Source organism: Passer montanus, unplaced genomic scaffold, assembly GCF_014805655.1.
Source record: "Passer montanus isolate IOZ18808 unplaced genomic scaffold, ASM1480565v1 scaffold35, whole genome shotgun sequence".
Classification (NCBI taxonomy): domain Eukaryota; kingdom Metazoa; phylum Chordata; class Aves; order Passeriformes; family Passeridae; genus Passer; species Passer montanus.
The window spans coordinates 2,351,277-2,378,069 of record NW_024368263.1 but is presented as its reverse complement, the minus strand read 5'-3'; the positions used below and the strand labels follow the sequence as shown (position 1 = coordinate 2,378,069).

Sequence of the window (26,793 nt, the reverse complement as noted above, 5' to 3'; positions counted from 1 at the left end):
CCCCTCTCTTGCAGGCGGTATTTCAGATGCAGTCAGTGAAATGCCTTAAGTGTCAGGCGGAGAACCGGGTGGTGCTGCCGTGCCAACACGCGGTGCTGTGCGAGACGTGCGCTGAGAAGGGCGAGTGCCCCATCTGCCACCCCAACAGGCCCCACTCTCTGCAGTCGTGACCTTCCGAGGACACTCGTTCTCATCATATCCTATAGAACTTTTTAACTTTATACATACGTACATATATATGTATGTGTATATATATATATGTATATATGTGTGTGGATGGGCGTGGCTGTGCACGTGTAGGGACGTGCACACACACGCACATGCACACATGAAAACAGAAAATTAGTTGCAGAGCACTTTTTAATATTTTACATCCCGTATCTAAACTGCCCCTCACCCGTGCCCCACTAATTCTAACTCTTGATGAACTTTGAGAGCTGTTTTTAATACAGATCAAAGGGCCATTTGCAAAGAGTCTGTGTTTCTCCTCTTTTCTATTTAGGTGATAACAAATTTTTGACTATTTCCAGAAGGACTTAGAGTGGGCAAGAGGGGCTTCCACGTGCTTTCCAGAGGAAGAGTTGAGATCACGGGGAGGATCGAGGTGGTTTGAAGTGACTTGCTCATGCCCTCGGTCCCCCTGCTCTTTCACTGACCCAGCTTGGTTAAAGCCGTCCTCCCTGATGGGAGCTCTGCCAGGCTCCTGCCTGGAGGGCCTCACACTGCCCATCTCTGAATGTGCAGGAACTTTGTCTGCCATTTAATCAGCAAAGTTCACTTTTTAAATTTTTTTACACTCTTTGTATATTTGTATGAAAAGAAGAAAAGAGGGAAAAAAAAAATTTCTATTGGACCTAGAGCAAGCCAAGCCCCAAAATTCAGTGACCAATGTTCACTGCTGATGCAGCCAACATGTTCCAGGTCTGAGCAGCCTTAGGAGTATTGCCCTTGGGTGAGCCAAAGCCCTTTATGAAGGAAATTGGGATGCAGAGGTTAGTTCTCTCCAGGCACCCCTTTGTCTGGGAGCTGTTTAGAGACTTTTTACTGTTTCAGACCAGATTAGTTTTGTTTTAGCCACAGGGACCTGATTCGTAGCCACTGCTGAAGTGCATGAACCAATTCCAGGTAGGCTGAGGACGTTTTTGTTGCCTGTGTCAGCAGCTCAAGGGTGGTTTGTGGATTGCTGGCTCCAGAAACCCTGGTGCTGGAGATGTGTGGTGACAGAAATAGTCCAGCAGGACAGAGAATTCCACCAGCTCAGACCTGCCCAGCAGCTGAGCTTTCCTGTGACTTTCCTTACCAGCATGTCCATTGGATTTTTACATCAGGTGGATTGCAGTAACCTGCTGGGATCTCAACCAAAAAGGCCACTCAGTTGACTAAACGTTTTTATTTTGCACAGGGATGCTCCTGTGCTGCCCCTCCATGACCTGGAAAAGCACTGGAACCTCCAGCAGCCCACTATTGTAGGAAAACTGAATTTTTACCAGAGCCTCTCAGAAAGCTTCATATTTAATACAAACACATAATTAGGTTTGTTTCCATAATTCCACCTTTCCTCTCCATGGAAGGGGTTAATATGCATTCCCAGATGATCTCTTAAGTGCAGCTCTGTGTAGTTCTTTTTTATGTTTTCCCATTAACTTGTTTTTGGGTTTTTTGGTAAAAATGCTTTTTTTCCATGTGTATTTTATTGTAACTAGCATCAGGTTTTTTAATTTTTTTAATGGAGAGACACTGTTGAGTGACTATTGTGGCTATGTTGTTTGGTTATAGCCTTTGAATGTCTGTGCCATGGGGCAGCACATCTGCCTTGGTCTGATCTTAAGGAAAGACCTTTTATTAAAGTACATGAACATTTCTCTTTTTTTTAGGAAAAATAAAAAATAAAAAAAAATTAAAAGGGGGGGGAGGAGGAGGAAAAAGCCCAATTAAGAAAAAAATATTTACTAAAAAGTTTTTTTTTTGTAACTAACTTAAATCATAGGAAATAAACTCTTGAATCAGATCTTTAATATTTATAAGCAGCAGAGCTGATCAGCCTGTTTTTGGCTATGGTTTGTAACACTTTTTATGAGCGTGGGGGTTTCTCTGCTCCTCTGCCTCCCCGGGGGCTGCTCAGGGGTGATGCTGCCTTTTGCCAACCCTCTGTTTCCAGATCAGTCCAGCAGCAGCTCCGTGATTCCAGCAGGGAATCCCTCACATGGAGCTTGTCCCCTGGGCTGTCTCCTGGCACTTGGGGGGGTCAAGGGCAAAGAGCAGTTTGCCCCCAGTTTCCCTGGGTTACAAGGAAAAATTCCAGGCCAGAGAAAATATGTTTTTCCCTTCTGAGTAAAACAGTTTCTCTGTTTTAAAACTTATACTGAAGGACCAAAGAATTCAGAATTTCACCTGTTTTGTGGCCCTTAAATTTGAACTTTCCATTGCCACACTGCACTCATGGCAGAGCAGCCTGAAGGAATTAGCACTAGACCCTTCCCTTGCCCCCACCCCATCCTCTCTCAGCACTCTCTTTGCACAAGCACATCGACTTTCTCACTTTTCTCTGGTTCTTGAAGAAACACTTCCTAAATTTAGGTTTCTATCAATTTGTTTGCTGCTTTAAAAAAAAAATAAGGAGAGGAATATTGAAATGTGAATTTATTTTCTTAAGCATCAGATGGAAAAGAGAACTACATCTTTGCATATTTTGTGAATGTTCTGGTGGGCCATTTAAAGACAATTTCTGAACCAAATGAGGTGGGAGCAGGGGGAAGGAGCAGCATTCCTGACCCACTCCAGCAGTTGTTGCTGCCTGCTCCGTGCAGGAAGGACAAACCATAATCACAGCACTGCAGTTGAGGCTTAAGAGTCTGTGATCAGCTTTTGTATGGTGTAAAAAGAGCTGAAATAAACCTGGTGCTAATAAGTGCAGCCCCTGTCACGTACTGTCAGGCTTCCTTCTGAAGCAGGAACTCCCTTTACAGGACACACAGTAACACAGCAGAGCTGAGGGGGCTTCAAAACAAAAGTGGGGTCCACAAGGTTCCTTGGGGAGCAGCCCAGCTGAACAGCCCTGACCATGTCTGGGTCCTGCTTCCCCACACAGACAGACTCCTGAGTGGATAATGACAATTTCCTCCCCAGATTTTTGGGAGCTTCAGAAGAGCTGACCTTGGTGATGAATCGGGCAGGTCGGACACTTCTGAGTTGAGAGCTGGGGGAAGGAGTTGTGGTTGTGTTGTGAAACCACAGCATCCTAAAGGTCAATAAACTTTTATATTATTATGGAAAACCAACCTAGAAGCAGCTGGCTTGGGACAACACTAGCCTGGGTAGATCCAGAGCAACAAGCAGGGTCAGAGCTGTAGGTGAGAGCCAGGAGCTGAAGGATTTTAGGATTTTGGGCTAACCAGGACCATTTTGAGCTCCTCTCTGGCCTTAGGGGCCATAGCCATGTGCCTGCAGTGGCACAGGAGGGACCCAGGAAAGGTCTCAGAGCTGGAGCACATTTCCTAAAGCAGATCCCTCCCCTGGGGGTCCCTGCAGCTGATCCCCTGCCAAAGGGTTTTACACTTTTGTACATCTCTGAAGCTGAACCTGAGCCACTGGCAAGGCTTGTGCAGCTGAGACAATGAAGAGAATTCCTTACCCTGGGAGGAAGCCTGTAACACTGAATGGACTCAGTCATCCCTTGCTGTTCCACCAGCCTCTGAACCTCCTCTCTTCCTCCTTTTCCCCTATCTGAGAAGGAAGAATATTACCAGTGTTTTCCTCCAGAGTTACTATAATCCTTGGAGTGATGGCCAACAGCAAAATAGATGTTACTGATGTAAAACCTAGTATTTTAAAGGTGAAGTATTCCTGCAAAGTAGTGACTGCATTGGAGAGATTTCTGGGGCTTCCCCACTCTGTAGCTTCCAATGTTAAAACAAAATAAATACAGTATACATTTTAAAAAAATAATAATAATACACACTGCAGTATTTCTGGTGGCAATTCTTGCCCAGTCCCTTCCCTGCTTTCCCCAGGAGGAAGGGCACTGGGCAGAGGCGCCCCTAGTCCGTGTAGAAGTTGGCAGAATGGTGATCAGTGGTGTAAAACGTGTTGTTGATTCCATGTATAGAACTGTGATTTCAGCTGTCGTTCTCTCGTACTCTGTAAATATGTGTTTTGGCTGTCGGAAACCTGGTTTAGACTCTTTTCTTGGCAGAGTGAATTTGCATGTGGGGCTGGAAAGAACTCAATCTGTGTCACAGTTTCCAAGGGCAGGATGGATTTTTTTTTTTTTTAGATGACAATAAATTTTTATTTTTTTGCTAAGAAAAAAAATACAAACCGAAGCAGTGTGTGCATGTGTGTGTGTGCGTGCCCGGGTGGATGTGCAGCCCCAGGCTCTGCTCTGGGCCTTGGGAGGGTGGAGAAATCTTTGAGGGCTTTGGAGCCCTCAGAACAACAGATCCGTGGCCAATTTTCACACAACTAAGAATAATTTCTCTCTGAGTTCCCCTCCCTTTTTGGGGTGTTGCAATTCACTTTCCTGATGGAGGTGTGGTGAAAGAGGGGGAACATCAATGCAGTGTGGTTAAGGTGGGGCAGAGACCTCTTTGGAAGTGGCAAATCCAAAAATTTCTCACCCAAATTCTTGGTCTGCACATGGATTTATGTCCTGGAGGAGCCAGGCTGGGCAGAGGTGAGCTGTGCCTGCACAGTGGATACAGTGTTGTGTGTGTTGGCACCCAAAAGAACACACCTGGCCTGTGGATCCAAGAATTATCTGTTAATTAATTTAGTCTAATTAATGCTTTAAAGATGCATCAACCACTTCCCATTAGTCCAATCACAACAATAATCTGAATGGGCCCATTTGTATTGCAGATTATTGGTAAAACAATAAAATCAGTAGATCTAAGTGCCAGCCCCTTCCCTATTGTGTTCGGGCCTGTGTTGGGTTTTTCACCAGGATTAGGAGGATGATGATGGAGACTTCTTCCTCTTCATCATTCTTGCATTTGCTGGGAGCTGGTTTTGTGTGCTTCAAGCCTTATTTTTAATGTTTGGGCTGTTTTGCTTCATGGGGTTAGTTGTGCTCTGACTGATTAAGGTTTATTAGTCTTTCTCTGTAAAAGGTGGGATTTCTTTTAGGGTGGGAGAAGACCCACACCACTGCCTGTAGCTGAGCAAAAATTCAGCTAAAACACCTTGAATAATACAGTGCAAACAACCTAGAAGAGAGGTCAGCCCAAGCTACCTGCTCCCTGGGACACACCTGGTTGGTGGCAGCCTGGGGACACAGGAATTATTTTAAAAACAGCTAAAAATGAGCTGAGCCCATATTCAAACCTTCAGCTATTAAAAAAAAAATAGCTAAAAATGAGCTGAGCCCATATTCAAGCCCCAGCCCCGTGGAGTAAACCTCGTAATAAAGCATGAGGTGGCTGCCAGCAGGTGCCAGCCCCAGCTGAGCTGCAGGGTGCAGGCACAGGGTGCTGGACCCAGCTGAATGACACCCCGAGACAGCATCCCCACAATCCCAGACCCAGCTCTGGAATATTATTTCTCTGCACTAAAAACCTAAGCCAGCAAATGGCTTCCTTGAGAGCCTGCAGTGCCTTAATCCCTCCTGCTGTGGGCTCTGTCACACAGATAGCAAAGGAGCTTTTTTCCTTTTCCCACCCCCGCATCCAGGATTTGACCTGAGCTGACCCAGAGACTGCTCTGCCCACCGAGGGAGCAGCTGGTGCTCAGGCACCCGGGAGGGGGATGCTTTTAATTCCCTGGTCCCTGGCAGCTCCCAGGGACCTGCTGCAGCTCAAACATGGCCACCCCCGTGCAGGGTAAGGGGTAGAGGGAGCTCCAGGTGTATAATTAGTACTAATTGCAGAGAAAACCAGCTCCAAAAAACCCAACAAATTGTTAAAACCACCTGCCTTGTCAGGTATTTTTACTGTGGTACTGGGTCACCCCACGTGGATGCAGCCCACTTCCAGAGGGACCCATGTCCCTGGCACAGGCTGGGAGTGATGCCAGGGACCTGCACCCCATGCCTGGGCTGTCAGCTGCCCAAAATTCCTCCTGATTTGGATGCCAGGGCTGTGATGCTCTTTATTGCTGCCCAGGCTCCAGCAAGATCCCAGGCTTCCAGGAAGTCAGTGAAATTGGTGGTAAAATTAAAAAAAAAAACAAACACCCAAACAGACAAAAGAGCTAGACATTTTAAAAAATGAGAAATTCAGCAGCTCCCACCAGACCTCAAGTGCCTTGTCCCACCCCACTGTGCTGCTGCTGCCAGCACAGGGCCACTGCCCCAAAGCACACAGCCCACGCATCAGCTTTGTGGCTTTTCATTTAAAATAAGAGGCTTATCCACAAGAAAATGAGGGGGGAAAGAAATTAAACATTTTAAAGAAAAATGAAGGCAGGTTTGGCCATGCCATGTTGCAGACAGGAGGGCTGGGGACACGGCCAGGAGATGCAGCACTGGCAGTGACAAACTCCAGAGGGACGGACAGGGACAGCCACGCTTCCACATCCCTCGTGTAGTGTTACTAGTCCAGGCAGGCAGAGAAATCCCCTCCAGTCCACCTGCCCACCCTCCCTGGCGCATGGGGGTGTTGCTGCCCGAAGGTGGGGGTGAACTGGGTGCTGGGTGCTGGCACAGGGACCCCTCTGTCCCCACACTCCCTGCAGATGGTTCTGGCTCCAACACCACCAAGGTTCCCCTTTCAGGGCCATCCATCTTCCTGCCCCTCCCTCACTCTGTCTCCTTGGACTGCTTGGCTCGTTGCTTGCGGAGCTTAACGAAGGCCTGAGCTTCTTTGTCCCTTTTCCTGGACTCCAGCAGCTGCAGGATCTCATCTGCCAGAGAAGGGGGGAGTGATGGAGGGAGATGCTCCCCACAGCCCCCTCCCCACCCTGCAGGGCTCAGCCCGGGGGGGACACACCGTACCCGCGGGCTTGGGGTGCGTGAGGGGGAGCCGCGTCTGCGGCACCCGGCCCATGTCGGCCTCGTCCTCCTCGCTGTCGAGGCCGGGCAGGTGGCACAGGGGCAAGAAGGCTTCGCCCTCCAGGTCATTGGAGCCCAGCACGTCGTAGTCAAACACGGTCAGCAGCAGACAGGCCCCCTCCTGCCGGCACTTCTCGGAGGGGATCAAGCTGCGGGGGCACAGCAGGCAGGGGATCCTCACATCCACCCCCTCAGGCCTCGGCACAGCCTTCTGTGCTCCATGGGCGGCCACAGCCCCGCGGCGACCCCAACCCCTCCAAGCTCAGGGCCCCAGCAGAACCCCACAGTGACCCGAACCCCTCCAAGCTCAGGGCCCCAGCACAGCCCCACACCCTCACAGCTGTTTGGGGGACCCCACTGTGGTGAAATCTCCGGACACGGCAGTCCTGAGGGGCTGTGGGGACGGGGGGCCCAGAGGGTGTCAGCCCCACACCCTCAGGTGTTTGGGGGACACCACTGTGGTGAAACCCCTGGACTCAACAGTCCCAGGAGCAGCAGCCCCATGGCAGAGGCTCCTCAGCCTGAGGGGCTGTGGGGCCCGGAGGGTGTCAGCTCCATGCCCTCAGGTGTTTGGGGGACCCCACTATGGTGAAATCCCCGGATACGGCAGTGCCAGGAGCAGCAGCCCCATGGCAGAGGCTCCTCAGCCTGAAGGGCTGTGGGGACGGGGGGCACGGAGGGTGTCAGCCCCTACGTACAAGTCGAAGGCTTCGTCGAAGAGGGGGTGCAGCTCGTTCCTCTTGCACTGGGTGGTCCGAGCCACCACCTCGGGGAACTCGTGCCGGGGCTCCAGGGTGAGCTGCACGAAGGGGTCGCTGGAGCCTGGTGGGGTGCAGACATCAGCCGCCTCCCCTGGCCCCTCTGCCCCGGCATGAACCCCGCCGGGGGGGCTTGGGCACACTGGGGTGGCTGCGGGGGGCTCAGGGCAGCCTCACCGCAACCCCCAGCCCGGCCCGGGCTCCTGGAGGGTGCGGGAACATCCCTAAGCCTGCCCGCACAGCGACCGGCCGGGGGTGGCTGCAGGAGCAGTGACCTCTCCTGGAGAGCGCCCCAAACGACAGCCGGACCCGGAGAAGGTCGCTGCTCACCCCGCGTATTTTTTTTATCTGTGATTGCTTTGCATGATGAAGAAAAGCTGTCTGCCCTGGCTGCTGGCTTGTGCCACAAGCAGCGGGACGTGGGCACTGTGTCCTGCTTGGTCCCACCTGCCACATCCCACTGAACCACCCAGAACCAGGGCCACAACCCCCTCTTTCCCCAAATCCACCTCCTTGGATAAAAAAGCAAATCAAGGGAGAGCCCAAGCATTGCCAGCATCTCTGCTGACTGGGGCATACCAGGGACCAAGGGCAGGGGGCCCTGGGGCAGTGGGTCTCCTGCCCCCCCCACGCACCGTTGGAGTCCAGCGGGATGAGGTTGGTGGCGTTGAGCACTTCCACACGGAGTTTCTGCTCCGAAGGCCGGTACAGAGCTTTGATGGTCACGGCCCCGTACTTCTCTGAGCTCATGTCCAGCTGGGCAGTGGGGTACAAGGGTAAGGATGCTGTCCTTCATCCCCATCATGAAGAGGATGCACAGGGTCGGGCAGAGGCTCATCAGGAATTTTGGGGCACCAGGGTGTGCTGGAATCCTCTGGGATGCGTTGAGCCCCCTCCTGCTCAACGCTGTGGCAAAACCTGCCCCAACAGCCCCAGGACTGGGAGGGTGGTGGGGAAATTCCACATTTCCACAGGCAGGGCCTGTGAGCAAGGGTGGGATGTGGGAAGGGGCTGGGAGCACTATCCAGAGCCCTACCTGCTGCTGGATCCTGTTGCTGAAGTATTTCTGGATGAGTTTGCGGCTGCTGGCAGAACAGAGAGCCAGGTGAGCCTCCAGCGTCTGTGGGGAGGGGGAGAAGTGATGGTCAAGCACCTGGACAGGTCCACAGCCCGGGGATGTCCTGCCTGGCATCCCTTCCTCCCACAGGAACCCACGGGGACCCCCCATCCCCATCTCCATACCTGGAAGGCTGCACTGTGGAGGGTCTCCAGCGGCAGCCCGCAGCCCTCGGCGTGGAAGCACAGCTCCAGGCTCTGGGGACAAGCTGTCAGCCACCATCCAAACCCCTCTCCTTGCCAGCCACCCCCTGCTTCCCCTTGGTACCTTCAGGGCACAGAACAGCCTCTGGCAGTGCTGGACCGAGGGCACCTGCGGCCCCAGTGCTGCTGAGAGCACGGACAGGGTGTGGTGCCACAGGAGACTGAGGAGGCTGCAGGGGAGAGGGAGGCTGTGAGCAGGATCCAGGGGCAGGGCTGGAGGGATGGTCTTCAGATGAAGGGCTCTGCAAAGCCCGAGAAGGAAGTGCCTCATCCTGCCAGCCTTGAAGTGGGATGGCCCCAAGCCCCATGGAGCTGAGGAGATGCCCAAGGAATGGTGAACCTGGTGGCCTCTGCCACAGTGCATCCCAAGTGCCCTGGTCACCTTTTGAAGTTCTCCTGGACCAGATGCTCATTGAGGTACTGCAGCTCCGACTCCAGGAACTTCATGAGTGGGATGATGGACTGCAGGGAGAGAAGAGGGCATTGGGGAGGGCAGGGGGGTATTCAGCAGGGCACAGCAGGCCAGGGAGGATCCCAGAGAGGCTCCTTCCCACATGGGCAGGCTGTGCCTGGTGTGGTCCTGATGCTGACATGGGCATCATGTGGAGGTCTGGACCCCATCACTGGTGTGTCCTGTGCTCCAGGCATGGGCAGGGAGCACTGATGGAGGATGATAGAGGCTGCCCAAAAGATGGTCCAGGAGGGGCTGGACCAGATACTTACATCCTCAGGCTTCTGGGTGTCACTGGAAGATGAGAGCTCCTGGATGTGTCTGGCAATGCCCTTTTCCAGCTGTCAGGGAGAAACACAAGAAGAGACTTGGACTTTGCCCTCTGCACCAGCCTCCCCATGCCCAGCTGCACCTTTTCTCCATCCCAGGAGCATTATGGGCTTCAGGACACCTTGGGTGAAACTGCTGTGGGCCAGGTGAGGGCCAAGGGGGCATCAGTGGCAGGTGGTCACCTTGGTAGCCAGGGCTTTCACCACGTCGCGGACCTCGTGGTCCAGGCAGGCCACGGTGCTGTCGAGCTGGTTGTGCAGAGCGTTCTGGATCTGCTGGGGGTCGATGATGCCCCTCATGCGCTGCTCCAGCTGGGCCCAGCCCAGCTGTGATGGCAGCTTCAGCATCAGCAGCCGGAGCTGCTCGATGTTGTTCACCACGATGCAGAGCTGGGGGAGGTGGGTCTGCTTCAGGGTCCACACCCCCTGCAGCATCCCCATCCCCATCCTCAAGGCAATAATTATTCCCATTTCCATCTCCATCCTCATCCCTAGTCCCGTCTCCATCACCATCGTCAGTCTCATTTTCATCCTCACCTTTGTCCCCACCCCATCCTGCTCCCCCTGGTCACATCATTTCCCTCCTGATTTTCCAGGATTATGGCTTTTGATGGCCAACTGGTCCCTGTGGAACCCAAACTGGGGATGTCAGCTGGGTTCTCAGCAGCTCAGCTCCCTCTTTGTCTAGAAGCCAGGGCCAAATCCTGCCCTTCCTGGAGCAACCAGGACAGGTTCCAATACCAACCTTGTTGGCCGCCTCGCCCTCGTTCTGCTCGCTCAGGGACAGAGCCTCAGCCCTCTCCTTGATGAGCTTGCAGTACATCAGGGAGATCTTGCACATGTCCTGCAGGACAGAGAGGAAACCAGCAGGACTGAACCAGGCAGCACGAGGACCACCGTGGACTCAGGGAACCCCATCATTGGGGTACTGGCTCCTTCATGGAGACACATCCCCAGGAGCAGGAGGAGGAAACTCCAGGTGCTGGTGCCCAGCTGTACAAACCTCCAGGAGATTGACCATGATCATGAAGGCCTTCTCAGGGTCTGGCCAGTTGAGCTGCTGCCAGGTTGTCATGATCTGGGCGTAGCAGGTGGACAGGTCAACGGTGGATGTGCTGTGCTTGTGGTACCCATAAGGCTTCAGCTGAGAGGCAGAGAGGGCAAACACAGCTTGAACAGAGATGCCATCCCAGAGAGCAGAACTGCTCCTCACTTTGGGGCTCTCTGGCCCATCATCAGCTCCTTATATCCCAATGTCATCACACAACCACTTTGGAGAGTGGAGATGAGGATGGATGGAGCAGCACGAGCTCCCTGCTTCCCTCCATACACCCACCCCATGCTGCTGGACCCCACTAAGAGCAGCCCGTGGCCCCATGGTTGCCTTCCCTCCCCTCTTCAGAGAGGTTAGAAGCAAAGGGGATCCTCACAGCATGGCCTGAATGCAGAGTCCTCAGATCACATGGGCTACCAGGGAGCAACGAGGGAAGGGTCACAGGGACATTGTGTGGGGCCAGGGTGGGGGGGATCAGCTGGCCCAGGGGACCACATACTTTGTTATGCATTTGGCAGAGGAACCAGACTGCTCCTGGGCTGCCCAGCAGCAGGGCATGGAGGGCAGCTGCAGTGTCCCAAAGGAAGGAGGGAGATTTCTCCTCCCCACGTTACCTGGTCCATCTGGATGGCTCTCTGGGCCCTCTCCAGCGTGGTGGTGTAGGCCTTCTGCAGCCACAGGGGCAATGCTTCCTCAAACCACTGGTGGAAGTTGCTCAGAGCCAGAGGTCCATCCCTATGGAGGAAGGCTCTGGTTCTCCAAATGCACAGCAGCGGCACGGGACCATCTCCCCTCCTGCTCTCACACCAACCCAGCCAGAGATCAGCCCAAAACCCTCTGGTGATGCTCCCACTGACACCAGACACCAACAGCCTGCTCTGACTGGTGTGCAAGTAGTGATGAAGGATCTGGAGATCCTCTCAGTTGCCTGCTGAATCCCTCCCTCTGGCACCTCTTCCCTCTCAGGGCTGGATACCTGCTTGGGAGGGAGTCCTTCATCTGATAGAGCTCCTGCAGTTTCCTGTAGAGATCAAAGAGGCTCTCGGCCGTGGGTCTGGACATGCTGCTGTCAACCTGGTGCAGCTGCTCCTGGACATGCTCTGCCACCTGGATGGGAGCAAGGCCAGGGGGACACAGTGAGGTCTGGCCAAGAAGGCTCCTTCTGGGGTGAGGATCAGCTCAGGGGACTCCTCTTCCTTTTGGGTGGCGTCTCAGGAGATTTGTTGGGTCAAATAGTGCCCATAGTCACTTCTGAGCACACAGGAATAGAGGGGGTTTCTCTTGCTCCCCTTCCAAGCTTGCAACAAGCAGTTGGCACCTGAAAGGTGGCCAAAAACCTCAGCCTGGCTTTAGACATTAGTTCCCCAAGGGCAGAGCAGCCCAGGCTTGCTCACCAGGCTCTCCAGCTCCAGGTAGGCAATGGAGAAGATATTCAACTTCAGGTTGCTGCAAGAGAGAACCATGGAGTCAGGAGCCTGCCAGCCCCAGCCCAGCAAAGCCAGGCCAGCAAACCCTGCCAGGCCATGTCCTGGGTGAGGACAGCACAGCCCCAAGGGGCAGAGGTGGGACAAAGACCCCAGCTGTGGAGCCCAAGGGCCAAGGAATGAGGCATCAAAGTGCCCTGTCACTCTTGATCCCAGGGAAGGTGGATGGGGGTGAGGCCAAGCACTGAAACGTACGTGCTGAACAATTTATTCCAGATCTTTTGGCACTGCTTGAGATCTTCTATCACCTCCAGGAGGAGCTTGGACAAGGCTTTGCTATTCTCCTCTATGCTCTGCAAAGGAATGAACAGCTTATTTTGGATGCTCAGACATTCTGAGGCGACTTTGTCATGTCGGAGGGACAGAGATGGGAACTGACCTTCACCATGGGCTTGAGGTGCTGCTTCTGCATGTGGAACCACTCCGTGGTGCCTGACTGCAAGAGAGGAGTCCTGGTGGGATGGCAGGGAAGCAGGAGGAGCAAAGCCAGCTCTGTCACCCCCTTCACTCTCCCTGTCCCCTGGGTGAGGGGAGAACCTGTGGTGGGAACCACAGGCTGGGGCCACAGGTTGAAGGGGTGGGTATTTCCCTTGCCATGGTGATCCATGTGGATTTGCTGAGCTGTGGGCATTGGGCAGGGGGTGGAAGGAAAAGGACACCCACAGGGTCCCACCCTGCAGGGGTTGAGGGTGGGGGGTGAGACCCCCAGTACCTTCAGAGCTGTGGAGACCATGTGGGGGAGGTCAGGGCTGGGTGTGCACAGCTCACGGAAAGCTTTGGTTTTGCACATCTGGACGAGGACCCTGCAAAGTGAGAACCTGGAGTGAAACCCAGCACCTGCCATCAGAAACAAGCACCTCTCCCCTCAGAGACCCTGCCCAAACAGCCTTCCCCTGCCAGCAACATTCCCACAGGGAGCCCAGCATGAGGGATGGGACAGGACAAGTGTCACAGCAGCCTAGACGGGGCAGAAAGGGCTCACACTGAGTTTTGCTGGTGCTCAGGGACTTGTCCTGAGCCACAGGACCCACATGCAGCTGGCACCAGTGACCAACTCACCGGAGCAGGGACTGGAGCCTCTCTGTGGACCTCGGGACAGAGAGGGGGAAAATGATGCGGAACCTACGGATGAGGGAGACCCCGTAGGTCAGCAGGGACTGGAAGGACTCGGCCAGCTCTGCTTTCTGGGGAGAAGAAAGGAAACATGCATCGTCCTCCTCAGTGACAGGCAGATGCTGGCAGAACCACGGCACTGCAGGGGAGGGAGCTCTGCTCCCATTCCTTTCCAGACTGCTCCAGGGATGGGAAAAAGCCGTGGTGTGTCTGGTAGCTTCTCCCTGGAGGGACTGAACTGAGCTTTGTGCCTAAACCTCATTGCTATGCATGGAAAATTCAGTGTCTCAGCAGGGTGCAGGGACGCTCTGGGAAAACAGGCTGGGAGAAGCAGAAATTGGGTCATATTTAAGTTTTGCAGGAGGTTGTGATTGATGGCAGGGATGGGGGAGGGGGATGTCCGTGCAAAGGGTAAGGGGCTCTCCACAGAGAGGGGGAACAAACCCCTGGGAAATGCCCTCCAGACACCCTGGCACCCCTGTACCCCACAATCTCCTGCCCTTCCTGGACACAGGGACTGAAACAGCCCCAGGGGCTCTGGCAGGAGAGGCTCAGGGTTGGGTGCCTGGGGCACCTCTCCCTGATCTCTGCCCTCACCTGCTCTGGCCTCAGGCGCTCCTGCACCCACCGGTACTCGATGCTGGTGATCTGGTGGAGGAGGCAGCTGCTGTTGAACTCCAGGCTCTGGTACAGTTTGCTGTAGGCCAGCCACTGCCTGGGGAGGAGGGAGGGCTGGGCTGAGCCCCCGGGGGCTGGAGGGCACCCAGGAGGCAGCCACAGTCACAGCTGGGATCACAGGGGGCACCCAGGTGTCCTGGGAGCAACACCTGAGCTCATGGGACAGACCAGCTGTGGTCAGAGGGTCCCAGCAAGGCCTCAGGTGCTGCACTGGGTGTGGGGTACTCACGCCATGTCCTGGTGGAAGTCAGAGAGGTCCTTCTGTGTGGCATGCAGGTACAGCACAGTGCTGGCGTGGCTGCTCAGCTCCCCATCCCAGGAGGTGCTGCCGGCCTGCCAGGAGGGAAAGGGGGAGGAATGTGTCCTGGAGCAAGACAGGATGAGGAGGAGGAGGAGGACAGGTACCATGGGGGGGCTGTATTTGCAGGAGTGGGAGCCCAGAGAGATGCCAGCCATCATCCTGACCCTCATTCCCATCACACAGTGTGTTGGGATGTGCTGCTGGAAGCCTCCCCAGCCCAGCTGCTGGAGGGCTGCTTCTGGTGCTGGTAGCAGCCCTGGTGGTACCTGGTGCTGGAGGATCTCGTGGGACACCAGCTGCTGCAGCAGGTGGCGGTGGACGGTGTAGCTGGGCTGTGTCCTGCTGCTCGTGGTGGCCCTCTGCAAAGAGACAAGGTAGAGAGGAACATCACCTGCCTGGACACACAGGGACACTGCCACAGTGGGGACACAGGACCCAAAAGGCAGGGCTGGAGAGCTCTGGGTGCTCCAGGAGCAGGATCCCTCAGGCACCGAGTTTTCTCCCATTCATGTCCCATAAGATGTTCCCATAATGACAGAGCTCAGGGCAGGGTCCTGCACCTGCAGACCCTGGTGCTGGCACCTTTGCCCCTGGGGCTGGCACCTGTGGCCCCCAGACAAGTCCCAAGGGACAGGCAGCTGTCCCATCCTGGCAAGGCAATAGAAAGGACCTTTCCACACTCCATCCCACCTTCTTGTGCGTCAGGAGGAACTGCAGGTGACAGTGGCCCCGCTCGGGATAGGTCTCTGTCCGTGGCTCCAGCTGGTACCACTGGTCATTCCAGCAGTGCAGGTCCTGCAGGCACAGAGGAACAAGGGTAAACCCTGGGCAGCTTCCCAGGAGAAGGATCTCATTCAGAGATCAGGGGATCTTCATCCCACTGCCTTCATGGGGCAAGAAGGTTCTGTATTAGATTAAAATCACAGGATGTGCAGTGACTGAGTGTGCTGGAACGACTGCGGCACAGGGAGGGACCTGCCATCAGCTTGTGGCTCTGAGACGGGATCCTGGGTGTGCCACAGGGTGCTGCCACGGGGCTGGGATCCCGCCCGGATCCCGGGAGGATTCACTGGGGAGAGTCCTGGGGAGTCCCTCGGAGGAGGGAGCACGGCGGCGCTCACCTTCAGGCGAACCACCACGTTCCCCAGGAAATCGTCCTGCCCCTTGTCTTTGCGAGCGTCCTTAAAGATCCTGAAAGGCACAAACAGCCAGCAAATAAGCATTTTCCACCCCCTGTTTCCTCAGCAGCCTCGGGGCCACACCAGCACCAACCTTTTGAGGCCGTGGAGGTCGGTCAGCTCGCCCAGCTTGTGCCGCATCGACTCCACCACGTCCGAGTCCCTGCGAGGGCCGGGGGCAAAACCCATGGCGGGGAGAGGGGGAAATCCAGGGGATGGAAAAACACAGCAGGGAATTGCAGTGACGGTGGAGAAGAGAAAGCACCCGAGCAGGGAAGTGTCAGGGTTGAGGCCACCCCCAAACCCAGCCCAAATCTGGGCTTCTCTCCATAAATTAAACCAGGGCTCAGGACCAGCCCTGCCTGGGCACAGCCAGCCTGGGCTTTCCCTGCTGGCACCCTGCACTGAGAACTGCTCCATGGAAAGTGAAGGGAAAGGGGCTCCCAGTTGGCTTCAAGGCCTTTAAAAAAGCTGCAGATTGAATCTCAGGAGGCAGCACCCCTCGGGCAGGGTCCTGGGCTCACTGGGATGCTGTCACTCACCACATGTCCAGGTGGAAGCTGGCTGTCTCCACATCTTTAAACTCCCTGCAAGGCACCAGGGGACGTTGTTACTCGAATAAGACAGGAGTGAACCCCCATCCCCAGCCAGGAGCCCTGGCCATGCCCTGCATCCCCCCAGAGAGCAGAGCCAAGGGCTGGGGGTGGATTACAGGATGAAGGTCTCGTTCCACACTGGGCTGAGGGTCTGGTTTATGACTTGGGTGCGATGGATTTGGTCTTCGGGGATGAGGTCTTTGACCACAGCCTTCATCCTCTTCCTGGGGTCGGGGTGGGCTGGCTCCTGGCTCCTGGCCTCGATGCCCAGCAGGCAGTAAGGGTCACTGAGCCCTGCAAGGGCAGAGCTCTGGGAATTCCCCTCGGGAGCAGCAGCTGCCCCTCTCCCCATGGGACACCCACCCCTCCACTTACCACTGACATCTTTACCCAAAATTCCCTTGGCTTCCTTCACCGTGGCTTTCAGGCAGTAAATGGGGCTCTGGAAAAATGAATAAACAGCTATTAATGTGAGGGGTCACTAACACTGTGGGGAAGGATCAACGCTGGGTCATATTTAAGTTTGGCAGGGGGTTGTGACTGACCTGATGGCAGGGATGGGAGAGGGGGATGTCAGTGCAAAGGGTAAGGGGCTCTCCACAGAGAGGGGGAACAAACCCCTGGGAAATGCCCTCCAGACACCCTGGCACCCCTGTACCCACAATCTCCTGCCTCTCATGGGACACAGGGACTGAAACAACCCCAGGGGTTTTCTCCAGCTCCACTTTGGGGCTGGAGCAGGACCTTGCCATCAGCTCCCACCCAAGCACTGACAACCCCAGGGCACCCCAAATCCCAACCACAGGGGCTCGGGGGCACTGCAGCCCCCCAGCACCACCCCAGCTGCACACTGGGGACACTGTACCTCCAGCTCCATGACCTGCTGCATGATGACACCGTGCTCCTCCGCGTTCATGCCAAAAGCCTGCGTGGATATTGGGAATGGTGATGGATGCTGCCCTGCTAACAGGGGCTGGAGAGCAGCCAGGGGCTTCCCTCTGCTCCCTGGGAGCCAGCAGCAGCCCAGGGGGAGAGGAGTGTGGCAGAGTCCAGCAGGAAGGCTGGAATCAGCTGAAAGCTCTTGAGGGAGAGCCTTCTTCCCACCATCCTCAGCCTAAGATAAACACTTCTCCCCAGGGCTAATATTTCCCAGCCACAGGATGCTCCCAGCCCTCCAGCTGGATGCTGCTGCTACATCTTTCATGGTGTTTGTTAAAAGCTCCCTGTGAGTGACCCTCATGATTATTGGCTCCAAACAATCAGAGAGAAATTGTGTGTGGTGGGGGTCAGGACTAGTTCTGCACAGGTGGGATGGGGCACTTCCACATCCTGGCCCCTCGAGCCTCTGGTCCAGCCCAAGCCCCTGGCACATGGAAAGCCCAACCTTATTCAACATTAATATTCTCAAGTTTGCAAGTAAAAGTTTGTTATTCAGCCTCCTGAGAATTTTGTGGTCTCCTGTGAACCCCAGAGTAAATCAAAACCCCTCTAGAAACTCACTGAGCGAGCCTGGGACATAAGAGACCCCTACCATCCCCTGTAGCTGGGAGGACGGACATGTCAGGGGACAGGTTTTGGGGACCCTGTCAGGAAGGGGATGCACCTTCTGCACGTAGGAGTAGAGCTCCTGGGAGTCCTTGACATGCTGCTGCTCGGGCTTGCCCAGGCGGTGCCGGATGGTGTAGAGAACCTCCTCGTAGAGCAGGGCCAGCTGTGGGGGACAGTGCTGACACCTCGTGTGGGGACAGGGATGTGCTCCAGGCATCCCCCAGGACCAGCAGGATTTCCTCCTCACAGCTCCCCAAGCTCCGTGCCAGGCCCTGCCACCCCCTGCATCCAGCCCTGCACTGGCTGTCCCTGGGGAGCTGAGCCACGTCCCCAAGCCCCTGCAGCACTGCCACCCCCTCCAGTGCCACCAAGGGAGACCACAGTGGGGTACCTCTTCCTTGGAGAACCGGTGGGACAGATCCATCTGGGGAGAGAAGAGAAGCAGAGAGGTTTCCCATCAAGAGCATGGTTTGAACAGGAAGTTGTGGCTGGACAGGGCAGGGCAGCCAGGATGGGGTGGCATCACCCACAGCACGTGAGGGTGGGATGTCCCAAAGGATGCTGTGACACCCCATGGCCAAGGGACAATGTCCCCCATCACCCACCAGCAGGGCAGCACGGGGGGCTTCACCCCCAAGTCCCATGAATTGAGGAGGGGGCTGCGAGGGTGGAAACAGCAGCTTGGGGTGACCCCCAGGAGGGTTTAAAAGCCACCCACCCCTCACCCCCCAGAGCCACCCACTCCAGCAGCACCAGGCTGGAGAGAAGAGCAGCTGAGGGACAGGGCAGGGGGCCAGAGCACGGTGAGGAGCTCCAGGCTGGGCAGGGAGATGCCAAAAACCACCAGGATTTGGTGCACTGCTACAAATCTCTGAAAGCTGCAAGGGAGCACTGCTCAGCCCCACAGGAATTACTTCACATACAAAAAGTCTTACCCCCCAGAGCCACCCACTCCAGCAGCACCAGGCTGGAGAGAAGAGCAGCTGAGGGACAGGGCAGGGGGCCAGAGCACGGTGAGGAGCTCCAGGCTGGGCAGGGAGATGCCAAAAACCACCAGGATTTGGTGCACTGCTACAATCTCTGAAAGATGCCAGGGAGCACTGCTCACTTGAAGGATGCCCAGGACAGCACTGACTTTCCAAACAGGAATTAAATCCAAGTGGTGACACTGCCAGAGGAAGGGGACCGGTGTCCCTGTGCCATCTGTCACGGGTCCTGGCACTGGAGCCTCTGGGAGCACAAGGGGGTGACACCAAAAAATGCAGCAGAAGTCTTTAAAATGAGTTTGGGATTTTCTTGGCTGAGGGCAATTTGCAGAGCATGGTCCCAGCACCTGCTCATGCAGGGCAGGGGGTGGATGGATGGATGGATGGATGGATGGATGGATGGATGGATGGATGGACGGACAAATCCTACCGGACAAATCCTACCTGTGGGTCAGCTCAGGCCCCAAAGTGACCTTAGGAACCCCTAACAGAAAAAAATAAACCAACCCTGAGCTTTAACATTTGCTTATGGCAAATCTAGGGCTGGCATAATCCCCTGGCCATCTGGACTGAATTCAACCCTTCCAGCCCCAGCAAGTTTAACCCTTGAGCTGCTTCTCTCCCACCTGCCTCCACATCCCTTCTTGTACCCACTGGGGGCTGCTGGGGGCTCTGGTGGCTCAGTAGCCCCTGTGAAAGGGGTCCTGTTGCACTCAGAGGTCCCAGCCTGCCCCTGACAATGTTCCATGCACCTTCTGCTGCTGCTGGCACTGTCCTGCCTGTGCCAAGGCACGGGGGCATGGCCCCATCCCAAACCTTTCAGCATCCCCACAGCTGCCCCATTGCAAGGTCACAAGCACACAGGGGACAGAAAAAGGACTTTATTTCTCTGCTGCTGTTACTTATCAGCAAGATGCAAGCATCTGTTCCTCGCCCAGCAGTGGGGTGGCCCAGGAGGGAGGGGGAGGAATCCCTGCTGGTTTTGGGGGCAGCTCCCTGCTGTTCACTCTGCCCAGACACGGCTGCAGGATCTGCTTCCCTGCTCCCACGTGCACCCAGGACTGGTTAAGCTTAAGCTGAGCTGAGCCACCAGGACATGTTTACTGCTGCTAATCCTCAAGCCAAGAGCCCAGCTCAAATCCAGTAGTGTTGTTTAATCCAGGCCTGGATCCAGCTGCAGCAGTGGGGAGGCAGCAGGGACAGGGGTGCTCAGGAGGGGGAACAAGCCCCTGAGAGGGGGACACTCCCAGGACAGACCATCCCCAGAGCTCAGCGTGGGACATTGTGCCCTCGTGCCCCCAGCAGCACCGGGCAGAGCTGTGGCTCCCATCTCACCAGGACAGACACACAGACAGGGACCCAGAGGGACGCAGAGGGACCCAGAGGGACGCAGAGGGACCCAGAGGGAGTCAGTCATTTTGGGATGGCCTGGAGCAGGGCTTTGGGGTGGTTGTGGCAGCACAGAGCCCGGAGGGGCTCAGAGGGACCCTCAGTGGGGGCACACAGCTGAGCTGACCCCGTATGGACCCTGGGGTGCCCACTTACCCGGGTGGGTACCCCCCTGTGTCAGTCACAGCCGGGTCTTGGTCCCTTTCCCCCCATTCCCTTTCCAGCCTCAGTGCCCAGCGGGTCCCTGGGCACAGCCACCATCACCTGCCTGCTGCCACCACTGCCACCATCCTTCAAACACCTCCCCAGCCCCCTGAGCTCAAACCCACCTACCTCGGGGCTCTCCTCCCCGGGGAGGGTCCCCGGGGGGCTCTGGCCAGCAGGATCCATCTCGGGGGAGGCAGAGCGTGGGGCAGGGCTGGGCTCTGCCTGCAGCTGCAGCCTCCTCAGAGGAGGAAACCACAGCCCTTATCGGAGCGTGGCCATGTTAAAACAGCGGAAACGCGCGGGGGCTCCTTGCAGAGCGCCCCGGAACGCGAGGGACGCAGAGGGACCCCCTGAGCCCCGGCTCTGCTCCCCTGAGCCCCAGCTCTGCTGCCCTGAGCCCCGGCCCTGCACCCCTGAACCCCGGCCCTGCACCCCTGAACCCTGGCTCTGCACCCCTGAACCCCAGCCCTGCTCCCCTGAACCCCAGCCCTGCTGCCCTGAGCCCCAGCCCTTCTCCTCTGCACCCCTCGCCCTGCTCTCCTGAATCCTGGCCCTGTTTCCCTGCACACCAGCCCCCCGGGGGGCTCTGGCCAGCAGGATCCATCTCGGGGGAGGCAGAGCGTGGGGCAGGGCTGGGCTCTGCCTGCAGCTGCAGCCTCCTCAGAGGAGGAAACCACAGCCCTTATCGGAGCGTGGCCATGTTAAAACAGCGGAAACGCGCGGGGGCTCCTTGCAGAGCGCCCCGGAACGCAGGCGCCCAGGCCTGCACCCCTGAGCCCCGGCTCTGCTCCCCTGAGCCCCAGCTCTGCTGCCCTGAGCCCCGGCCCTTCTCCTCTGCACCCCTCGCCCTGCTCTCCTGAATCCTGGCCCTGTTTCCCTGCACACCAGCCCTGCAACCCCAGCCTTGCTCCCCTGAACCCTGGCCCTGCTCCCCTGCACCCCAGCCCTACTCTCCTGCACACCAGACCTGCTCCCCTGCTCCTCTGAACCCCAACCCTGCTCCCCTGAACCCCGGCCCTGCTCCCCTGCACCCTGGCCCTGTTCCCTGCACCCCGGCCCTGCTCCCCAGAACCCCAGCCCTGAACCCCAGCCCTGCTCCCCTGAACCCCAGCCCTGGGGACTGTGTGGCTCACACGGCATGGGGGCGAAAGGAAGGTGCCTGCTACCACTTATGAGCAAGGAATTGGGAGCAAGTGGAGAGAAATAGTCCTGAGAAGGCAAAGCCCAGCAGGGGAAGGGGACGATGGAGAGGATTAGTGAAGGCAGCACGAAGGGTCTGGGCTCTGATGTGGTTTTGGGATCCTTCGTGCTCTGAGAGCAGAGGCAGGGACCTTGCAGAAAGCAGGGGGTGTTTTCAGCCCCGGGGGATGGGGGGATCTGAAACCCCATGCAAAAGCTGCAGGATGAGTCCTTGCAACACCCAGGAGAGTTGCACAAGGTTGGGCTGAGAACAGACAGAGCAAAGAGCCAAGAGCAGCACTCAGAAAGGGCCTGTGACCTTTTCCCAAACGGGCTGTTCAGAAGGAGCTGGTTACTGAGAAAAAAGCAGAAAGAAATGATGTGGAAAGCTTGTTCTTTACCATCAGCTTTCATTCTTGTAAATGCTTTATCAGATTGCAGCTTGCCAGGCAGTTGCCCTCCTCTCGAAGATCCCTATCAGGATGCTCTCACTGACAACAAACTGGGTGGGGGAAGGCTTGGCTGGGCACCAGGAGATGGCCGGGGCAGAGCCAGTTTGCTCCTGGGGGTGTGTTGTGTCTACAGGCACAGCTCCCGGGCTTTGGAGGAGCTGTTGAGCTGCACAAGAATTTGCTGCTCAGCGGCCAGACCCTCAGCCCCGGGAAGAAGAAGGACACCAGCCCATGCTCAGTGTCACTGCTGGGGTTTGGTGTCACTGCGGAGGAGCCACAGGCCCTGTGCAGCAGGGCAGTGACTGGCCAAGGGGAGGTTTTGTCTTCCCCACACCTTTCCGGCCCCTGGATGGCCCAAAAGCCATGAAAAAGCTGTTTCAGATGGCAGTGGCTCCACACTGGGATCAGTGGTACTGTGCAGGCACTCAGGGATTTGTGCTGAACCCAAACAGAAAACCACGACCATGGAAACTGCACTGGAAAGTTTGTCTCAATAGCAGAGAAGGAATCAGAGTGCATCAGCACAGAGCCCCACAGCACGCTGGCTCCAAGCAGGGCTGCAGGAGGAGGCTGGCAGCAGCATCCCTGCCAGAGGATGAGGGCAGGCAGCCAGTCCCTTCCAGCCTTGCACTCATCCACTCCTTTCATTGAGGCAGGTTGCACTCTTTTAATTGCTTTAAGAGGGACACAACCTCCCTTTGCCCTGGAACCCTGTAAGAGCAGGTTAATGGCAAAAGGGGTTCCCTGAAGCTGTGGGACCAGGAGATGGAGAAAGGGCTGAGAGCAGAGGCAGGGGGTTGATGTGGGGGGCGGATTTTCTTTATCCAGGTCAGCCAGCACAGGATGGGGCCAAGAGGGGCTGCACAGCACATAAAACCACTGAATTTCCAGGAGCAGAGGGATGCCAAGACAATCTACAGAATAAAAATCCAGAGATACAGTGAGACACCCAAAAGCTGAAATGCACTCCTGAGATTTTTCAGCCTTGTGTCCTGAGGTCTGAAAAAAGCTGCCTGTTACACTCCTGCTCTCTCCCCTGTCAGGAGGGCTCTGGTAACTGTCCCCAGAAATTGGGTGCCCCAAGGAACTGGGTTCAGAATCCCTTCTTGTGCACTCCCCAGTCTGGCACTGGAGCCACCTCCTCACCCCACACCTGCTGAGGATGCCCTTCCCTTTGCTGTCAGAGATGCTCAGAGGTGCTCACCCAGCCCTGCCAGCCTCAGCCTTGGCTTTATCCAGCCTTTTCCATTGGCTCACCTTGGGCAAAGCTTTAAAGCATCTCCTCCCTCGCTGATGGGGGGGGATGTGGTGGAGAAGCCAATTCCTGTCCCGTGACACCACAAATGCAGTTTATTGATCTGGGACATCAGCTCTGTGCACCCTTGCAAAATATTGTTAGTAGGAACTAGAGAAAAGTGCATGATGGCCTTTGGAAACCGTTGCTGTCATCTTTGTTTTTAGCTTTGATTGCAAAAGCAAAATCTGGCCCAGCAAACAGCAACCCCAGAGGTAAAGGCAGGACAGGGACTCAGCATCCTTGAGCTGCTCATACCTTTCACTGCTCCTTGCCAACAAAAAATAACAGCAGTCAGGATGTCTCTTGCCTCAACCAGCACAAGAGAGAACAGCTGAAAAAATTTAGTCCATCTTCAAATCCACTTCTCTCCTCCTTGTAACACTTGAGAAGTAAAATCCAGTCATAACTATTGCTAAACATCAAGCAGTGACCCTCCAGCCAGGAGCTGGTGGCTGGGCTGGGCTTGTGCAGGCTTTAGAAAGCAAAAGTTCAGCTGCAGTGTGGAAGTGTCTGTTTAAAAACACTTTCCCCAGGTGGGCACTGCACTGGTTTGCAATGCCCGCTGGAAATGCTCAGGCCCAGCCCAGCAGGGTGGGAGCACACAGCTCCCATCAGAGCAGCAGGGTCCTTGGGAAGGACTCTGTGCAGGGATCACATGGATTCCAGCCTCTGTGGGTGCCATGGGAGAGCTGGCTGGTGATCAGGTCTCAAAAGCAGCAAATATCCTTTTTCCCTACCAGCACCCCCTGTTCCACAAAACACCAGTGACAAAAATCCCTGAGCTCCAGTATTTGCACCTCGAGTTACTCCTTGTCCAGGAAACAAAAGAGAAGCCCTAAAAGCAGCTCCAGAATGAGTGAGGATTTCTGGTTAGTAGAGACAATCCTGATAAACTCCATTCCCCACACTGGCAGACAATTAGCAAAACATCCCAGACATCCAAGGCAGGACTTTCCAAAGGGAGGGGGCTGGCATTCCCCAAAACAGCCCCTGCTTCCCATGCTGGCAGTCTGCCTCCCAAAATAACCAACATAGATATACACATATATAGTGTGGAGTGAAGCCTTACATTCCTTTTAAAAACAAGTCATCCTAAAAGAAAACCCTTTATACCTGTCCCCAGTATAAATAAAGTCCACAGCTCAATTGTGAATGGGGTGGTAGGTGATGCTGAGAAAACAGATCTCCAAAGAGCAAGCATCATCACCTTCTTTATAGGGAATCATCTTCCCCTCAAAGGAAAACCTGCTAGGAAAGAACCCTCCACCAGCATTAACAGCATTTTATTTCCTACCTCCTGTCTTGATCCTGAAGCCGCAGCCTGGCCTCACTCTTATCTCTCAAATGGAAATGGACAAATAGTCAAAAAACTGATTTCAACATGTTCCTCCCTCACTTCTCCTTTAAGCACGGGTCTGATGACTCTGCAGAACCCAGGGCGCCTGCCAGGCTTTGGCAAAGGGGAGACTGCAGGCACAGCAGGAGAGAGGAAAGGAAGGGGGTTTCAAAATGAGACATCCCTGTTTGCCCTCTTTGCCCAGGTGAGGAATGAGGCATCCCCCACTGAGTGCTGTGGGGCCAATGATTCCATACCCAGGAGGGATGTCAGTCATCCCCCTCCCTGTTTCCTGTGGGGCTCTCCAGTTACTCCTGCCCTGAGCCCACATCTCTCCTGCCACAGGCTCTCCTGAGCACTCTGGGGGCACCTGACAAAATCTGGTGGCACCTGGGAAGGAAGTGGGGAACACACAGATGTCCCACCTCATTTGGGACATCTTAGAAGGATGTCAAGGCAAACTCCATCCCTCTGGGAAGAGCAGAGGGGACTTCCAGCCACCCACACAGGACAGGGCAGTTGTGAAAGCTCTGTTCCCCTTGCCTGTGCTGGAGCAGAGGTTTGCACCAAGAGCTGCCAGAAGGGAATGCAAAGATGACTCTGAGGAAGTCACAGACTGTGACTGGGTGTAGACTGTGTAGACTGGGTGTCCTTCATTTGCCTCACATCACCTTGTGACCACTTTAAAATGTTTTCACCATCACTGTCATGTGTTGTCTTCCACTTCCCTCTCCCAGTGAGATAATTCCATTTCAGACACTGGATTTATCATCCCCTCAATGCAGGGACAGAGAATGGAGGACACATTTCAAAACCAATTTATTTGCTGGTTTGGGGGCTGAGTTGAGAGCAGCAGGACCTACAGCATGTGCCTGAGCTGAGGAGGGGCCAGGGGGATTCTTGTCAAGGTGCCAGAACCCAGGGCTGACACCCAGTGTAGAAATATCTTTGTGTATTCCATCACCATCTGTCAGAGCTGGGGCAGTTCTCTGCTGTTCATGGGGCAGTTTTCTTTGTCTCCCCCACAGCCACACAGGGGACAGGGCCTGCTCTGACTCCGACAGTGGTTTTTTTATTTGTACTATTACATTTGTAGTTTTAAAAATTTTTCTAGTAAAGAACTGTTATTTCTACTCCCATATCTTTGCCTGAGAGCCCCTTAATTTCAAATTTATAATAATTCAGAGGGAGGGGGTTTACATTTTCCATGTCAAGGGAGGCTCCTGCCTTCCTCAGCAGACACCTGTCTGCTCAAACCAAGACACCCAGGTACCTCCATGCCCATGGTGCCCATTAACCAGGTTATTCCGGAGCACAGATGCCAAATTACTGAGCAGCTCCAGCACAGAGCATTCTCCCCATGGCTTTTCCACCAACAATTCTCCCCACACATTTGCCAAAGCCCCACAGGAGCCCAGCAAGCTCCAGGGAGCCAGAGTCTTGTGATGGGAGGAGGCTGCAGGACAACCCCTCCCACCACCCCCACATTCCAGAGGGACACACCAAACCATGGAATATTGCTGCAGTCAGTCTGTGCCACCCTGTCCCAGCAGAGCCCAGCCCTCAAAGAGCAAAGTGCATGGAAAACGAGGAGGAGGAGACAGCTTGAGCAGGGGAAAGGAAAAGTTTAGAAAGACAGATTTGCTGAGCTGAGCTGGTAAATGGAGCCCAGCTGATACCTTTTGCTCCAGTGTCCATCAGCAGTAGGAATTGTGTAGGGAATGGCAGGTGGGCTGGGAGGACCCGGCAGGGAGGGATCCTGGTCTGTGTGCACCCTGAGGTGAGAGATCCAGCAGCCACCAGCAGCAGGTACAAGTCCCTTCCAGTGTCCAGAAACTGTAGGAATTGTGTAGGGAATGGCAGGTGGGCTGGGAGGACCCGGCAGGGAGGGATCCTGGTCTGTGTGCACCCTGAGGTGAGAGATCCAGCAGCCACCAGCAGCAGGTACAAGTCCCTGCTCCTGGTCCCCGTGACTTTGGGCACTTCATGTCCCACTGGGGCCTCTCCCAGTGGCACAGGGCCAGAAGGAGGGGGCTGAAATACTGGTTCCAGTCTCTTGGAGCTCCAGAGGGCAGACGGGTGAGTAACACCTGCAGTGGCTGCAGAGAGAGCCTTGACTAAAATAAATCAAGATCCCGCCCTGCACATCTCA

General features: G+C 55.5%; 2 protein-coding genes across 6 annotated transcripts in view; one reads left to right on the top strand and one right to left on the bottom strand.

Moving 5' to 3' along the window:
* Positions 1-2,008, top strand: part of UNK (unk zinc finger) — a 43,061-nt gene extending 41,053 nt beyond the window's left edge. Inside the window, exon 18 of the mRNA XM_039716195.1 lies at positions 15-2,008. Coding sequence (XP_039572129.1) covers positions 15-170 — 156 coding nt within the window. The 3' untranslated portion in view covers positions 171-2,008. The remainder of the gene's footprint in view (positions 1-14) is intronic.
* A 4,176-nt stretch (positions 2,009-6,184) lies between these two features.
* UNC13D (unc-13 homolog D) lies at positions 6,185-26,561 on the bottom strand. Of its 5 annotated transcripts, none has more exons than XM_039716462.1 (33): positions 26,474-26,561; positions 26,321-26,338; positions 18,187-18,219; positions 17,851-17,958; positions 17,113-17,172; positions 16,623-16,689; positions 16,364-16,541; positions 16,194-16,238; positions 15,746-15,814; positions 15,595-15,664; positions 15,164-15,268; positions 14,740-14,832; positions 14,402-14,505; positions 14,092-14,209; positions 13,441-13,565; positions 13,094-13,184; positions 12,761-12,817; positions 12,577-12,674; positions 12,292-12,343; positions 11,874-12,004; positions 11,512-11,632; positions 10,847-10,987; positions 10,589-10,687; positions 10,027-10,233; positions 9,787-9,855; positions 9,446-9,525; positions 9,128-9,233; positions 8,986-9,057; positions 8,780-8,863; positions 8,379-8,499; positions 7,684-7,807; positions 6,929-7,134; positions 6,185-6,837 (listed from the first exon to the last, which is right to left on the bottom strand). In XM_039716462.1, the coding sequence occupies exons 3-33, from the start codon at positions 18,217-18,219 to the stop codon at positions 6,734-6,736; spliced, it is 3,138 nt and encodes a 1,045-aa protein (XP_039572396.1). In that variant the 5' UTR covers positions 26,321-26,338; positions 26,474-26,561; the 3' UTR covers positions 6,185-6,733. The 5 variants fall into 5 exon arrangements, with proteins under 5 accessions (XP_039572396.1, XP_039572397.1, XP_039572395.1 ...); XM_039716463.1 differs by lacking the exons at positions 26,321-26,338; positions 26,474-26,561 and adding exons at positions 19,226-19,265; positions 20,504-20,576; XM_039716461.1 differs by lacking the exons at positions 26,321-26,338; positions 26,474-26,561 and adding an exon at positions 24,600-24,642.
* Positions 26,562-26,793: the final 232 nt, after the last annotated feature.